At 43.3% G+C, this 17109-nt stretch overlaps 1 protein-coding gene across 4 annotated transcripts in view; it reads right to left on the bottom strand.

Moving 5' to 3' along the window:
* Nucleotides 1-17109, bottom strand: part of GLA1 (Folylpolyglutamate synthetase family protein) — a 55980-nt gene that overhangs the window by 8112 nt on the left and 30759 nt on the right. For 3 of the 4 annotated variants that reach the window (XM_087666877.1, XM_087666879.1, XM_087666878.1), the window contains 3 exons: nt 15917-16013; nt 15651-15782; nt 15369-15500 (listed from right to left, as the gene is read on the bottom strand). In XM_087666877.1, coding sequence (XP_087523003.1) covers nt 15369-15500; nt 15651-15782; nt 15917-16013 — 361 coding nt within the window. Of the gene's footprint in view, nt 1-10633; nt 10709-15368; nt 15501-15650; nt 15783-15916; nt 16014-17109 lie in introns of those variants that run through there. The other variant, XM_087666880.1, reaches the window with a different exon arrangement.

Here is a 17109-nt window from a genome sequence, read left to right as displayed (position 1 = left end):
ATCTGTCATTGGCTTTACGGATGCAAACTATATTGGTCATGCAAATTGCAGAAAGTCCACTTCTAGATATGTGTTTACCTTCACATGAGGAGCAGCCTCTTGGATCTCCAGGCTACAAAAGTGTGTTGCATTGTCTACTACAAAGGCAGAGTCTGTGGCTGCCACTAAGGCATGCAAGGAGGCTTTATGGCTTTCACATCTAGTGGGAGAGCTTGGCATTACAGAGTTACTTGTTCTCCATTGTGATAGTCAGAGTGCTATAATGCTAGCACGGAATCCCATCGTCTTTCATGCAAAGACGAAGTGCATACAGGTGAAGTATCACTTCATTAGAGATGTACTTGACAGCAAGAGCATTGAGCTTGTCAAAGTGCATACAGATGATAATCCTGCAGACCTTCTTACAAAGGGTCTTTCAACAAAGCGCTTTGCTCATTGCCGAGAAATAATGGGAGTTGGATAGATATATGCATTTCAGCTTTGTGCATACCTAGACTTAGCTGATTCTTTTCTCCTCTTAAGGCACATTGCCTTTAGGTGGAAGGTTGTTGGGAATAAAGGGCCATCGTGCCTTTTATATGTAAACGGGTGTGAATACACTTAGTACATTTGTACTTTCATATATATATCTATCTAAAAACCTAAAGATGTACACTCGTCAGTGTACCCACAAGTCGTGCTCACTCTCACTCTCTACTCTGCACTCTCTTTGTCTCTTTGCTGCTAGCAAGCACTGCGTGTCTCGATCCTCACACCACAGGTGGCAACAATATCTTCTGATGATACAAAGAAGCAAGCTTTGTCCACACTTCCATGGCCTGCTACAACCTAGACACATGCACTAGGACAGAATCATGTGAGCTCATAAAGAGAAAAGATCAAGCTCTAGAATCGAGCCGATTCCATAGGGCTACACGATCCATCGTTGATCCCACTCTAAAATACTCCATGGGATGGGGAATAGGGTGGGTAATAAACTCTCAAAGATCGAAGGTATCAAGAATACATTCCATCTTACAAAACTAAAGCGAATCATTTGATCCATCCAAAAATTCTTCTTTGGGGAGAGAAGGAAGAGCAAGCACTTGTATTGATAGTGCCATGATAGGCATCCTAGGTTGTCCAGAAGAACAGGCCTTGTGGGAGACATGGAGAGAGGGGGAAAGAGATGGCTACTTCAATCTGTGTGACCTCTCAAGAGAGGGTTCTTGTAGAAAATGAGGCTGGGTCCTCCAATCTTCGCAATGATCACACTTCTCTCAAAGGGAGTATAAATAGACTCCTCATTTGGGTCATCAATGCCTTGCAACCAGTGATAAGACATCTTCAACACTTGCAAACACCAACAAAAATTTGTGTTTTGTTGTAGATGATCCCAAATGATGAAAATCAGGTACACCTCCGCAGAGGAAGGATTGTGTATGCTCTACTTGAGTCATATAGATCAGTAGAGTGCAAAAATATATGTTACCAACAAGAAGCAAATCGCTGAAAATCTGTTTTCAGCCCAAGGGGTCTCCTCTCAATAGGGTAACTCCATGTGTTGAGCTAAAATGTGCATTACTTGCTGATTAGCCTCTTAAACAACCCCAAAACACACTAAAAATGCTCTTTTAGAGTAAAACCCTAAAATGGGGAGCGGTTCGAGAGAGTTCAGTGGAAACCCTAAAACGGGGAGCGGTTCAAGAGATTTTAGTGGAAACCCTAATTTTTTGGGGCGCCCTTCCACATCTATAAATAGACAGGCTGCCCCATTCAACCATCATCCTTGTTTGCAGGCTACACCGGCCCACACACCCTCTACTGCTGTTAACGCCCAGTTTTCAGCCTGCAACCCGCCTCCATCTGCTATTCAGCCATCATCGACTGCAGCCACATTATCTTCAACCATTATCTTCAGCCTGTCCATTGCTGTAGGTGATAGCTCTCAGCTGCTGGCGACTGCTCCAGACTGTCCCAGACTGCTATTCAGCCTACTGTCCATCATCTCTAGGGTCAGCCAGCCTACGTTTTCAGCATTGCAGGCCTTGACACTCTCAGACACTATTTCAGCTTGTTGTTTACAGCAAACTGTGCACAGTTTCCAACCTCCGATCGGTGGTACACTGCAGCATTTACCAGTTTCCAACCTCCAGGCTGCTGCGTTTTGGTGACCAGCCTGCTGCCATTCACTATTCAGCACTCCTACACTCCGACTGGTGGTCACAGACTTGGGATCCGTCTTCGGTGGACATCACACTCCGGCATTGCTCTGCCCTTGAGCACACTGTACACTCTTACATTCATTTACAGCAATCATTCACTTCAGAGTTGTGTTCTCTCTCTCCCTTCTTCTGTTCGTGTTTGAGTTTTGAGTTGTGCGTTTAGGGTTTAAGTTTTGCCCTCTGTGTCTGTGTCTGTCTCTTTGTGTTTCTGTTGTGGTCGTACACTCTGGGTGTCCTCAATGCAAACCCTGGCAATTTCCTTCACATGGTATCAAAGCCGGTGCTCTTGTAAAGAGTATCCAGCAAATATTGTGGAGAGCTAGTCTTTGTGCGAGGCACACAATACGACTCGTAACCGAATCACAATGTCCCAGACACCTTCTTCTCCAATTCCTATGATGTCTTATCAGGCTTCTCCATCATTGGAGGCCCTAAGACAGCATTATGGACTCGGTGAGGAGGACGACACTCCACCTTCACCAAATTTCACTAACATGACAAAGCACTTTGAGGAGTACTATCGCTACAAGTATGGTGATGTTTACACCCCTCCTACCAGTTTTGCTACCACATCCGAACCGGTTGGTGAGGCTAGCCACCTCTCCGATCTTGGAGGATATACGGCATTCGAAACGTCTAGCGATCCATCTTCATCATCTCAGCCAGGTCCAATGTCAGGTTTGTACAATTCTTGTGTTTTGCATGAATCAAAACCCTCGCTTGATTCTTCTTTTGAGGTACAGGATTTAAATGGCTTTGCGTATGTGAACTTCAATAGAGGGGGCTCACGAAGCAGACGAAATTCAAGTACATCTACAGCTTCTGTTTCATTTGAGCATATCACACACACTTCTCACTTCCTTCCCATCCCACCCTCTTTTATATCACACCTCTCGTCATCTTTCCAAAACATTGGATTACACTCCACATCTGCATCACACACCCTAGGGGTTGGATCTTCCATCTCCGCTCCTAGCACATTTTCCTTCTCCACCCCATTCTCTACCTCTTTGCACCATGGTACTTCGTTAGGGGAAATGCCACCCTTTAACACAGTGCCTCTCACCTTTCAGCACATGAGCACACCCATAACTCCTGGGACGACTGCAATGGGCATCCCCCTCACTATCCCCACCTTCACATCTCCCATGACCACTCATACGCAAGCGTTTCCATCCTCAGCTTATGGTGGGTCTTTACACTCTCCTTGGGTTACACCTACGCAGAGATTCCCATCTTCTACTCACCGTGTTCTCATCCCACCTCCTTGGGTTCCTCATGTGGCTACCATGCCCATGCCTAGTCAACCCATCCCTACATACGGATCCACCTTGCACACTATACGCATGCGTGGGGTGGGCACTTTGGGACCCATTCCCAAGTGTACTCCACTCCCCCGTCCTACCTACACTACATTTTTTCACACTATTCATCTCAGAGCACTACCACTCCTGTTGCAACGGCCAAGAATGCCTTTACGGATAAGACACGTTTTAACAAGTTAAATTTCACCACTTGGTCTAATTTCATACAACAAGTGCTTGATTCTCAGGGTCTTTGGGACCTCGTTCTTGGTCTAGAGCCTATGCCAAACCCTCGACTAGCTCACCCTGATTACATTCATCAATAGAGAGCCCGCAATTCCACAACCAATGTTGAGCTGATGCAAGAATTGCTTCCTGAGTTTCACTCTCAGTTGCAACACTTCCCGCTCGCATCAAAGCGTTGCAGTCACCTTCTCGACCGCTATGCGGCTCATGATTATACTCGGCATATCAATCTCGACTTTGAGCTTCAAGAGTTCTCTATTAAGGAAGGGGATGATCTGAAAGTCAAGCTGGCTGAATATAGGCAGTTACTTGCCGAGTTCGCCACTACTGGCTCTCCAAAGTCAGATGACGATCAAATTACATTCTTCTTAAATAAGTTGCCCGACAAGTACTTCAATTTCATTCAACACATCATCTCCCAAACCTAGATTGCCAACCTTCTACGAGTTTGAGTGCCAGTTCTTGCGTTACACGAGGCTGTATGATCAAGTCCACAAAAAATCCTCATCATAGCCTTATTCAGAGCAGAGAGGGTTGGTTGCCTCTTCTTCAAGAGACAACCACTAGTGGCAAAAACTCGCTAGATGCGAAGGCAAGCCAATCAAAGGGTGACTCCTCTTCCTCAAATGGAACCAAAGAATCTAGACCTATCTGGCAACAACTCCCTAAGAAAAACCAATTTTGCACACATTGCCAGAGAGCAAGCCATGTGGATGAGGAGTGTCGCTCTAAGGCCCAAGGTCTTCCACCTAAAAAGCCTCAGCAGACTGCTGCAATTGCACAGTCTAGTGGGGCTACGCCCTCCACTCTTGCTTCATTTGCTCCTTCAACACCTGTTGTTGCTGCTGTTGGACATGTGGCTCCAGTACAACCTCAACAGCCCATCTCTTTCACTACTCCTCAGGGATTGACCGATTGATCTGCAGGTTCCGATCCCATTGCACTTCATGCATCCATCTCACTTTCCTCTCCACCTTGTCAGGCATTCCCTTGGTAGAGCCCTGCTATTGGACATACACGATGGTAGCCACCTTCTTGGACTCGCATACCTCTACGTCGTTTTAGATATCCTAGGTCAATCTAGCATTCATTTTTCGCACTCTTAGAATCGGGCCCATAAGATTCATTATCCTTAGTTTTTCCATTTTTTTGTCTTCCACTGCATTTACTCAAACATATACACATTCATTGCATTTATTTTGAGTTAGATTTTCTTTCTATTCTGTTTTGCTTTGGGGCATCTCACCACTAACCTCTGTGTTTGCAGATTCTTGTAGGGTTTTGTCTCTTAGTGTAGGGCTAACTTGCAGATTGCTTTGGTCCTCCCTGGGCTAGAGACGTGGGGATGCGCACGCGCACCGTTTCTTTCATGGTTTCATCACTTTAAGAGTGCTTGCTCTTCTTCCAGCATGGCGGTTTTCCCTCCCGAGGCGGATCGTACAGCATCTCTCTCGATGCTATCATGGCAGTGACTTCTACCTTGCTCTTCTAGCGGGGTGCTTCATCCACTTCTTCTTTCATTCCTTATGGTTCTTAGCACCATATGAAGACCGACATCAGGCTCCTCTTCCTTCTTCGACATCTACATCCAGGTTGAAAGGGGGTTTCTACCCTTCATGGTATTCTACAAGCTTCAGCACTTTGTCTTTGACATCGGCTTCATCTCCCTGTTGTACCTTACCCTTTGCATTGCATGATTACATCATCCTTGTACTAGGGCGCTTGGGCAAGTGAACAATTTTCCCACGAGGGACACTGTCCAAGTGGCACCTGCTGCATGAGCATTCTTCAGCATGTAGCATACTTTGCATCTCATTGTGCAAAGCACCACTTGCGCAGATCCTAATTTGTTTCCACCGGTGGCTGTTGTTACCACACCACCATCCTTCTTCATCACATGGATACCTCATCACCTATTTTTCCTCGTCATCGATACCCTGAGTAAATGGGTTAGCTTGTACTGTTTTGTAATGTGTTGGGTGTAACCTCCCTACTCCCGTATTCTAGGTCACTTTTACTCAATCGGCTGCATCCCATCAAATTTACTTCACTTATTCCAAAAAAAAAAAAAAAAAAAAAAAAAAAACCATGTAGTTCCATCCGCCTTTGTAGGGCTTGGTAGGCCACTGGGCAACCGACGTGCACCCTTTGTCTGATGCCCTGTCCTCTTTGGGGTGACTACTTGGATTCCCTTGGTAAGATAACCATCACCTCTATAGTCTTCGTAGGCCACTGGGCAGCCGACGTGCACCCTTTATCCGAAGCCTTGGTTGCTTTGGGGTGGAACGCCTTGGGGTACATAAACATCACAATGGCTGGCCTAACCTTTCAGCTCAGTTTTGAGCTTGAGAAGGGGTGTTGAGCTAAAATATGCATTACTTGCTAATTAGCCTCTTAAACAGCCCCAAAACATACTAAGAATGCTCTTTTAGAGTAAAACCCTAAAACGAGAAGTAGTTCGAGAGAGTTCAGTGGAAACCCCAAAACGGCAAGCGGTTCGAGAGAGTTTACTAGAAACCCTAATTTTTGGGGCATCCTTCCACATCTATAAATAGACAGGCTGCCCCCATTCAACCATTATCCTTGTTTGCAAGTTACACCAGCCCACACACCCTCTGCTGCTGTTGGCACCCAATTTTCAGCCTGCAGCCCACCTCCACCTGTTGTCCAGCCATCATCGACTACAACCACATTATCTTCAGCATGTCCATTGCTGTAGGCGACAGCTCTCAGCTGTTCGCGACTGCTCCAGACTGTCCCAAACGGTTATTCAACCTGCTATTCATCATCTCCAGGATCAGCCAGCCTGCGTTTTCAGCATTGCAGGCCCTGACACTCTCAGACACTGTTTCAGCCTGCTGTTTACAGCAGACTGTGCACAATTTCCAGCCTCCGATCGGTGGTACACTGCTGCGTATACAAGTTTCCAGCCTCCAAACTGCTGCGTTTTGGTGACCATCTTGCTGCCATTCACTATTCAGCACTCCTACACTCCGACTGGTGGTCATGTAGCATGTGTCTAATAAGGCATCTAGGAAAAACAGAGATGAGAGATGGTACATTGATTCAGGGGCTTCAAATCATATGACACCCCATGGAGAATGGTTTGATGATATGGTTGCAAGTTCACATGGTTATGTGTGTACTAGGGATGACACCCATCATGACATTCAGCACACAGGAATTGTTCCATTGCTAATGCTTGATGGCAAGAAAAAGAGCCGGCATGATGTACTACATGTACCTACACTAACCAAGAATCTTTTGTCAGTTGGACAGATGGCAGAATAGAATTTGCAGGTGAGATTTAATAGAGATGAATGCTAAAAACCCGACTGAATCTCTATTTGAGCACACTAAAAACTTGACTAAAGAAAGAAATGCATGCTCAAATAGACCTGCCTCCTCCGTTAAGGCACAAGGCAAACATGTCAGAGCTCCTAATGTCCCCGTCTAACTCAAACTAAGACTCATAGGTAGGAGATGACAGTGCATTACAAACATGACTACTAATAGAGGCTCCACACCATCCTCGGCAAGCCAAACTTTTTCTCTTGTCATGCCCAACTTCTATCTTAGGAGTTTCACCATTGTGGGTCATGCTTGTACATGAAAGCTATGAGTCACGGGGAGTTCCACTTTCTTTGGAGGTGGGAATTTTTGATCCACAAATATCGAAACGGCAAGGCTCACCTATTGGCTTCTCCGGATGAGCCAAAAAACTGTCTCCTTTAGATTGCAGACACTAGTGCATGGTTTCAAAATGTTGTGGAGGTCATCAAGAGCTAGGTGCCAAAGTACCTATCATAGTGGTTGGCATGCGGTGAGATGTTGTGGGAGCATTGGCCCAGATATATGATGGACATTAACTTGCACCACACAATAGCAGCAGCTCCCCATGGACATGATCAAGTCCCCAAGGCTGCCTATTACCTCTAACAGAGGGACAATTGGCGGCTTGATTGATGGAGGCACAATGCAATTAAGGACAGCCCTATATTCCCACAAGCTGGTATACTAGAGTGGTGCTCCAAAGAGCTTTTTTTAAACCTACTGAAAGAACCCAATCAGTGTCCATGGGCAAAGTGGAGTATGCACTTCCATGGCTTAAGGCCATTGTCTTTTGTGAGAGGTCACTTGACCGTCAGTATTCCCAGAGGGCCTGGTTAAATATCAGGGGTTCCTGCAACACAATCCTCAACATCTATGCACTGCCGACAAAAGTCAGAACATGGCCTGCTTTTTGGCTAGAGGTGATCAATGCATTACCTAAGGTGGATACTTCCTGTTACAATCAGATCTGCCTACTCTCTTCTAGAGGCTGTCTGGTCTCAGCAGAACTTGTATACCTTAAACTCATGATGCTGAGAGCTTTCATGTATATCAGTGTTTCATAAAATACACAGTTTTAGGCTGACAGGTCTCCCAGTCTGAGGGAGATTGCTGCTCCTTTCTGATCTATGTTGTGTGTTCCATGTTCTACATGATTGGGCTGATGAATATATAGTAGAGTAAGATTACAGGTATTATCTTTGAACTTGCTTTGTCATATGCAGTTACAGACAATCTGCATGCTCTCAGAGCTAGTTTCATTTTATTCCTGCTGGACAGAGTTGTAAATCCCATGTTGATTTTGGAAGGGCTGATATACAGTAGCATCTTTTAGATTTTAAACTGATCATCTCGGTGCATGCAGTAATACATACAGTTATAGTCAATTTGTCTCAGAATTTCTGCTCATAGTGGTGTGTTTCATGCTCTAGATGATGAGCTTTATTAAAATACTAATTGTTGGAGCTTCAGTGTGGTCTACTATGTGAAGATTTCAAGGATTTCAGGTTGCGATTGTGAGATCTTATATGCCTAATCAATCAACTTATGAGAATTGACTTTAGGCAAATAGATTATGTGGCAGCAAGATCAAATAGCTCAAAATAGACCAGCATACAATGATAGGAGAGATTGCTCAAATGAGGCACAAGGAACTTGAATTTATGAAGTTGTTTACCATGTACATAAAGTACCCTGACTGCACAAAAAGGTATTGTGGGACTACCTATAAGGTACTCACAAACTACCTATAAGGCAATTCTGGCCACAAGCATGGGATGCTTCCCAAATACAAGACAAGTGTTGAGAGCTAATGAATCAGCCCTTGAAAAGCTAATTATGATGCTCACAAATTAGCTCTTCACAACCTTCAGCCTACGTTGAAACCAGTCTTCCTTCTTGGAGAAGGTGGTACTAACCTAATTTAACAGTAATTACAGCAAGCACAAATTCACATAAACTGAAAATACAAACTTTACCACTTTAATCTTGGACAATGGACATCTTGTTGGCCCCAAAACTAGCACCCCTTGCGATATCTCTTTAAGTACAACTGAGATCCTCCGACTTCCTCCACTAATCCAAATGCCCCTTGCTGTCATAAATGACAAGCAAGCCTCCAAATCAATTTGCCCCTTTGGTTTGCTCTGGGATTGGCCTTCACCCTGCTCCTTGAAAAACAAATGCAACCCCAAATCTGATATTGGCTAGTTGGCCTCTTGAATCTCCCTAAAATTCCTCATTTCAGTTGCTGGAATTCAAGTCCTAGTCCCTCAATTCTGAACACGCATCCTGAGGTACTTGTCAAACCCTAATTTCTGCTGTAAATTAGGGTTTACAGCAAAGATTTTCCAATATCTCCATCTCTGATGACTCAAATGGCTGGATTTTGCTGAGATATCTTGAGAGATGGCTAGGGGATGAGAGAGAATGTTGTAGAGAAAGAAATTTCAAAGTTTCGTTACGAGAAATACTAAAAAAAACTATTGCTACCTTGTTCAAACAGCCATGGAAGATGTCACCATAGTACAAGGGAGTTTCGGAAATAGATGAAACGGAAATGGGAAAAACTGGACTTTTGGAGTTTCGAGAAAGCAGGAAAATGGCATTTCGAATTGTACACTAAAATAAATACAATATTATGTGGGTATGTAAATATGCCAATGCCTACAACAACATGTACCCAAATTTCATATAAAACTTTGAGTCTTCATATCATATGATTGAAATCATGATTCGTTACACATGTCATGACTCATGAGTGAAGATTCAGGAGTCAAGACTCAATGGTTGAAACTTAAAATAGCTTAACACAATTAAGACTCAATTTTCAAAACTTAAGGCAACAAAATGAAATATAATTTATGACTCATGGATCATCTATGATCTAAAGAGCACTGAAGACTAACATCAAGAACAGTGGAAACTAACATCAAAAACAATGGAACAAGAAAAGTGAAATCAAGATACAATGATACATGAAATTATGTCATGTAAATAATCTGTCAAAACTCCAAAGTCCAGTGAGGCTATAAGTATCAATATCAATGAAAAATTGGCAACTATAATCTGACTCTACAAAGCTAAACTAACTCCTATATATCACGAGTCATGACTCATTCGGACTCTGCAGATCTGTGCACCATCTCCTCGTTCGACTCTGAAGACCCTAATCAAGAAGTTGATGAAGCAACCTCAGCCTCAAACTCTGGCTCTGACTCTGCTTGTGATGCCAGACCACGTGTGGCTCTCGCTCTAAACCTCCTTTGTGCACGATCTCATGCACCGGTGCCAATAGCTACTCATAGAGCATGGAGTAGATATCACGCTCCTCTTATCGTATCTGCGGAATGTCACGCACCTTCCTATATCAATCTTATCAACATTCACCTCTAAAGGTGAACAAGACAAAGATATATCATATGAGAGAAGATTTAACACGTTTAATATTTATAAATATCAAAATTTACAATCTAACTTTCAAACAATGTCAAGTGTCAAGGTTAAAAAGTTAATTACATATAATACTCATCGTTAACTAAGTTACCTGTGAAGGCTTAGGGGACAGAGAGGCCCTCTCAAGAAGCTAGAGATTGCAACTTGCACCACATTCGAGGAGCCCACCTACAACCACAATTTACAAATTACAAGTAACAATACTTAGAGATTAGAGAGAGAAAGAGAGAGTTGAGCCTTTCAAGTTTCAACTTTCAAGATTCAAAAATGAAGAGAAATGGGGGTTGAAGCTCGAGGGGAAAGAGAGAATCGAGACAAATATTAGAGAGAAATTAGAATAGGGAGATAGATAGTTATGCATAAATCAATTATCATGATAAAAGAAAGTGAAACAAATTTAAAAGGCAATGTATATCTCAATGATAGCTTGCCAAATGTAGCGGTAGATGAATGCGCCCGTCATTTTCCTCCCCCTCTTGTCAATATTTATGGGCCACAAAAATAAGTGCCGAGTGGATATGAGATGAGTATGTTAATGATGCCCCTTTTCTTACGATCACCCCATCTTGTTTCTTCTTACCTCTTGCTCTTGCTTCCTTCTTATACATGAGAGAGGAAGAGAGGAAGAGTATTTGTGTGAGAGTGAGGGACCATAGAGAAGTTCTTATTCTCCTCTCTCCATCATCATCAACTTCTCCTCTCCTTTCTCACATGCATGGCTATGGAGGTCAAATCTTGGAGCTTGTTTAAGAATGCATCTTGGAGCAACCATATTTTATCCATGCGACCGAATAGGATCAAGGACTCTATCAATCCTCTCCTTCTCTTCATCAATCTTTTTCGTCCTCATGTCATTGTATGTGACACCGGTCCATCCTTCACATGGACCCACATTGGCAATGGCTTTTACCATTTTCTTCCATTGCTCTTGCTTTAGGACATTGAATGCAAGATTACACTCAATCACTGTGCATGTAATTTCAATGTCCACAAGTCGTTGCCTTTCTCTAAGAAAGGCAACCAATCCATGCATATGACCGAGAGCTTGAGAGAGAGGATTGTCTCTCCGATACAGCATGAGCCTCCACTCTGCCTTTTATAAGAGCCGGATGAGGATGTGGAGCCCCTACCACCAATGGCCGAGGCCTCTCCTACATCGGTTAAAGATACGCCCACATTCGATACTTCCTCGTTAGTAGGCATAGGAGTTAGTGCCAATAAGCCACTTCCTCCTCTTGTGGATCCCCTTCTCATCTTGGCAAGAATCTCATCCACAATGTTTTGAGGAATCTCCTTGCATAGAGCAACTTGCCCCCCCGTCTTGGAAAGATGTTGGAGAAGCAGGGTTGCACCACTTGTATAGAGCTTCCCGCAATACTTGCACATCCAATGGAGGGAGTTGGACTTCTTCTTTGTGTCCCTCTCGACATGGATCATATACAAATTGAAGACCTCATGCTTCTCATGAGTCATGATGCCAATGACGGATGGAGAGGCCCAAGGGAGAGTGAGAGAGAGAGAGAGAGAGATGCTTGGGTCTTGACTCTTGAAACTTGAAAATTGAAAGAGAGGGAGAGTGTTGGAGTATTCAGCATAGAGGACATGTATTCCCCCCCCTCAGTCCGAACGGAGAGTCTTAATTTTACAACCAGATTGGTTCTCAACGAGTGCAACAAAAGCCAAGAATGTATCATACACTTCTGACTTTTTTACCAAAGAATAGACCCAACAGAATCGTGTAAGTCGTCAATAAAAGTCAGAAAATGGTAGCATCCTCCCCCTCCCAATGACTTTGTCTGCATAGGCCCACAGACATCTGAATGCACTAATTGCAACCTGGCTATTGCTCTAAATCACGGGGAAACGAAAACGAATGCATTTTCCCAAAAATACATCCTTTGTACAAGTGCTCAGGAGGTCTCTCCATAAGAGGTAATCCATCTAGCATCTATGTATGTTGTAAGAGCATCAAGCTACCAAAGTTCACATGCACCATGCGAGCATGCCATAACTCTACCTGAATCATAGTAGGAGTAAGAGTGGATACCAAGTACGCTGACTAATCAACTGAAAGAGCATCCAACTCATATAACTCATGACATAAAGTGTCAGTCAAGACCAAAGTCATGTGTTCTTTGTCTCTCACCGTATATCTGTCATCATCAAATGTAACCTGCAATCCACAACGTGCCAAAGAAAAATAGAGAGCAAATTCTTCTTTATGTCTAGCACAAACAAAGCATCCTGTAGGCGGAGAATAGAGCTATCAATGGTTGTGAGCACAATCTCCCCAATACCTCTAACAGGGTATGATGTATTGTTGGCACACTGTACAGACTTGCCAACTCGAGCTGTACGAACAGAAGCAAATACATGACATATACATTCCTCACGACAGATCTGCCTCACAACAAGACTATCTCACAACAGGTACTCCTCGCGACAAGTATATCCCTGCGTCAGTACATTGTTCACAACACGTCTGCCTCATGCCAAGTACATTCCTCCTCACCACAGTCTACCTCACACCAAGTACATTCCTCACACACATACACACACACACACACACACACACACACACACAGACTACTCCATCTATGGAGTGGCCTCTAGTAATAGGAATTAAAAAAGCAAGATTTGAACAAAGCAAATAGTTAACCACTAAGGTATCCACTCAATTACAAAGAGAGAGAGATAAAAAGAGTGAGAGAGGCTGCTCCATGGATGGAGATAGTCTGTTCAGCTCCAATTCTATTGTCTACATGAAGTGTCTTCTTTTTTATAATAGCCTTCAAGCTTCTTGGGTTGTTCTATTAAAGTACGCAATGGAAGAAAGCACAAACAAGGAATGAATAGAGTAGAAGCAGCCAAGAAGAATGCAGTGAAACCGGAGAAACAAAACTAACAAAAGCTGAAAGTACAAGGCTGCATTAGTCAGCCCCTACATGCAACATGGAGCGTCAATGAGGAACCACACGGAGGCAAGAAGATGAGGAACAGAACGATGAGGAGGATTGGCACAATGATCAACTGACTATAGATAGTGTGGAGGACAGCAAATAAATAGGCCATGCTAATAAAACTGGCCAATCTGATGAAGGTTGACCTGCACTAATGCAGGTCAGACCTGTGAAAAGTGCCACCCATGCCATAGACACTGCAATAAATAAAGCCTGACTACCAAATAATATCCAACCTACCATGTGGCATAATTGCTTGATTGGACTGGAGGAAAACAAACCACCCCGTGAGAAATGCAGGAAGAATCTCCATCTAAAGTGTCTAGGACAAATAAACTAACAGACAAGGACATATCACAGCTCCTAATATATTCGTCTAGCTCAAATTGAGGCTCATAGGCAAGAGATGACCATATAAGACACACATGTCTACTAACAATTTCCTGGCTATCTTCCATGGACAAGTCAGAAGACCCTTTGTACATTTCAATATTTTGAATTCATCGATCTTCACAATCTGCGGAGAGAGGGGCCGCCAAAGTCCCACGCGGGGCCCTCTCTTGACCCTGTCCAGGCTCCAGATGAGCACTAGACCCACTACACGACTTCGCACTATCACCAGCTCCACACGTCACGGGACCAACTCGACACAACACAGAACGCGACACGGCATGCACAGAATGCTCACAAGTTTGCAAAATGGCCCATCTTAAGGGCAGAAGCTCATATTCATATTATGGAAGCATGTACAAGGTAAGCCAAGGGCACAGCAAGGGACTATGTCACGGGTGAGGGGGAGGGTGGGGGGTATGGATAATGTAAAGACATCAAGTCTCCAAAGAAACATAAAACACCCTATCAATATCATTTGGACTTGGATGATGTTTTCCATCCTCCATGAAGATATGCAAAAGACCACAAAGATGGGAGCCTTTGCCCACCCTTGCGGACAAACTCAATGTGGCTGGTTTGGAAATAACTGCAAGTGATTATGTAAAGATTATGATAAAACTTATTTTCCCTAGCGCAAAGTGGCTTAGTAAAGAAATGGGTTTTCTTTGCAGCCAAAGAGTTTATTAGATTTTGACAAACAAGGTGCATTGCTAACGCATGTTTGAAAAATCCTCCTTTACTTTATGGAAGCCGAATGGCATTTGTTCTGCATGGTTGCCTACTAAAAATGATCAAGAACTCATTAAGGAGAACTGTCTAGTATGGATTGAGCTAATAGATCTTTTGACAGCACAAAGAAACTAGTTGCTGGGAATTGCATTGGCTTTAGGAGAAGTGTGTGCCAACCAAGGCCATTTAGTGATATCATTCATTTTTGCAATGTTTTGCCCTGGTCTTCTACTAAAGATTATCAAAAACTCATTAAGCACAAGTGCCTGACATGGAGTGAGGAAACTGTTGTTTTGATGGCATGGAAAAACTAGTTGCCAAGTATCACTTTCACATTGGGAGAGTGTGTCAACCAAGGCCCAATATTCCAAAGAAAGTGTTTGGAGATTAAAAACGATTCACTTGCTATCAAGACATTCATAATAAAATTGACAAATTATGTAGGAGCTTCTTTTCTATTGTGGCAAATTTGGGCATATGCAATCAGCATGTCTAGCCTTGCCAATTGCATCAGAGCAACATAACTAAGAATTAAAATTAAATTTTGGAGGGACTGGCCTTTCAAATTTTACTTATGTATTCGGCAACATGACTAAGAATTTGTACATCCTTTGAATACTATCAACAGCTTTCCAAATGGCACTTTACATGCATCAACTACAGTCTACACCTAAACATTAGATGAATAACTTTCAGCCTAGCTCCAGACAAAAACTTAAAGCATAGGAGGCATAAGTTTCACATACATGAAAGAAGCTGCAAAGCATAGCCAAAATGATCTTTGTCTGAAGCCATAGCAATAACAAATGCCAATGGCTCTTTTGGAAAAGCCATACTCAAGGTATCTGCCAAGGCCTTTGCTGAACCTGTGGTATGAGCTGCATGAAACAAATTCACGCTGGATTTAGGTTCTTGTAACCCCCCTTCTGCATCAAAATATTAGATTGCAGACACACAGATTTTTGACCAGCAAAGGGATAGAGCTTCACATTATTAAATGGTAAGCAGAAAGCTGAAAGAGCATTTACCTCCATCAAGAACTAAAGTTGAATGTACACATCCTAATTTAAGAGCTTCTGAGTTAGGAATGATTTGAAACCTCCCTGGAATAAAGGCCTCCTTTAACCCAGACCATATTGCATCCTCCTGCACAGCCCAGCCTTGCAGAATAACGATTTTCCCGTTTCAATAAGCAAAGCAGAACAAATGAGACGTGCTGAAAGGAAACTGCAAAGGGAGTTAATGGGTTATGGATCTATTACAAAAAGTAATTCTCTCTACTACCAACACTCACCTTGATCTTGAAGGCACAATATTGTGGAAATAGCAGTCACAGCATTGTTTAGTTGATGCTGACCAATCATTCGCAGTCTGATGGATCCCTCAAGTTTCTACAAAATAAATAACACATGTAACTGTTTTTAGGTTCCAGTATCAACCCTTACTGAATATAGAATGCTCTTGAAATAGCTGTGTAAGTTTAAATCTCCATCAAAAGCAACTTGCTGCAAATGATCAGGAAGGATTATAACCTGACTAAACAAAGTAACGGCCAACATAAAAATATCATATCCATACTTCTGGTCTATGTATGAGGTAGAGATGCATAACATGATATTCATCATTGAGGCCGGTTAGTATGTTGTGGTGAGATTGGATGCTTTTGTCAAGAAATGACTGAGCAACCAAAGAGACAATAGGGTTTGCAGGGAGAAACACAGAGTGTGTACGGCAAACACTGAGAAGACAAGAGAAGTGAAACTCAAATGAGTGAAATGAAATAATGAAGTGAATTTGATACAAGGGTGTCATGGCATGAAGGATGCCCAAGAGCAAGGAGATTGCAGAAGAAACCTCTAAATCTGCAAACACCGGGATGATGAGGTGATGCCTCGAGCAAGGAGACTGCCGTAGAAGAGGAGCCCCTAAATCAACAATGCAGGATGAAGACCAGTGATGCCTGGAGCAAGAAGACTGCGGTCAGAGAATGAGGACTCTCTGCAAACACAGGTATGAAGACTAACGCTAGCTCTTGGGGAGTGACGTTGGAGAAGATGGAAGAGCCAGAAACTGAAAATGCAAATGTAGCAGCATTTGATGATGAAGCGCCAACTGGAAGAGTGACACTTGATGGGAAGTGGCCAGGAACCAAAACGCAAGGTATGGAGCTAGAAAAGGATGACGCCAACCGCTGATGCACACGCCAAGTGAGTGGAGGATCTCGGGGGCAGCCAAATGCAGGAATGAACTATCGCATGAAGGAGAAGAACTAACACCTAACAGGTGGATGCTAATGCTAACAAGGGTGAGCACCAAATGCGAAGGAGGAAGGGCTCTGGAAGCTATCACCTCTATGTGGATGATGATGCTTGTAGGATGGACTCCAAACGCAAACCTGATGCAAGAGAGCAAGGTGCTTGAAGAAGATGAAGGAGAGAGGAGAGAGAAGAGACGAAAGTCTCAAAAGAAGTGAGTGTGGTGAAGTGC

This window comes from Lygodium microphyllum, chromosome 25 (genome assembly GCF_053477565.2).
Source record: "Lygodium microphyllum isolate KBCC chromosome 25, Lygodium_microphyllum_v1.1.10, whole genome shotgun sequence".
Lineage (NCBI taxonomy): Eukaryota > Viridiplantae > Streptophyta > Polypodiopsida > Schizaeales > Lygodiaceae > Lygodium > Lygodium microphyllum.
Note: the sequence above shows the minus strand (reverse complement) of the source record. Positions and strands in the feature narration are given on the sequence as shown.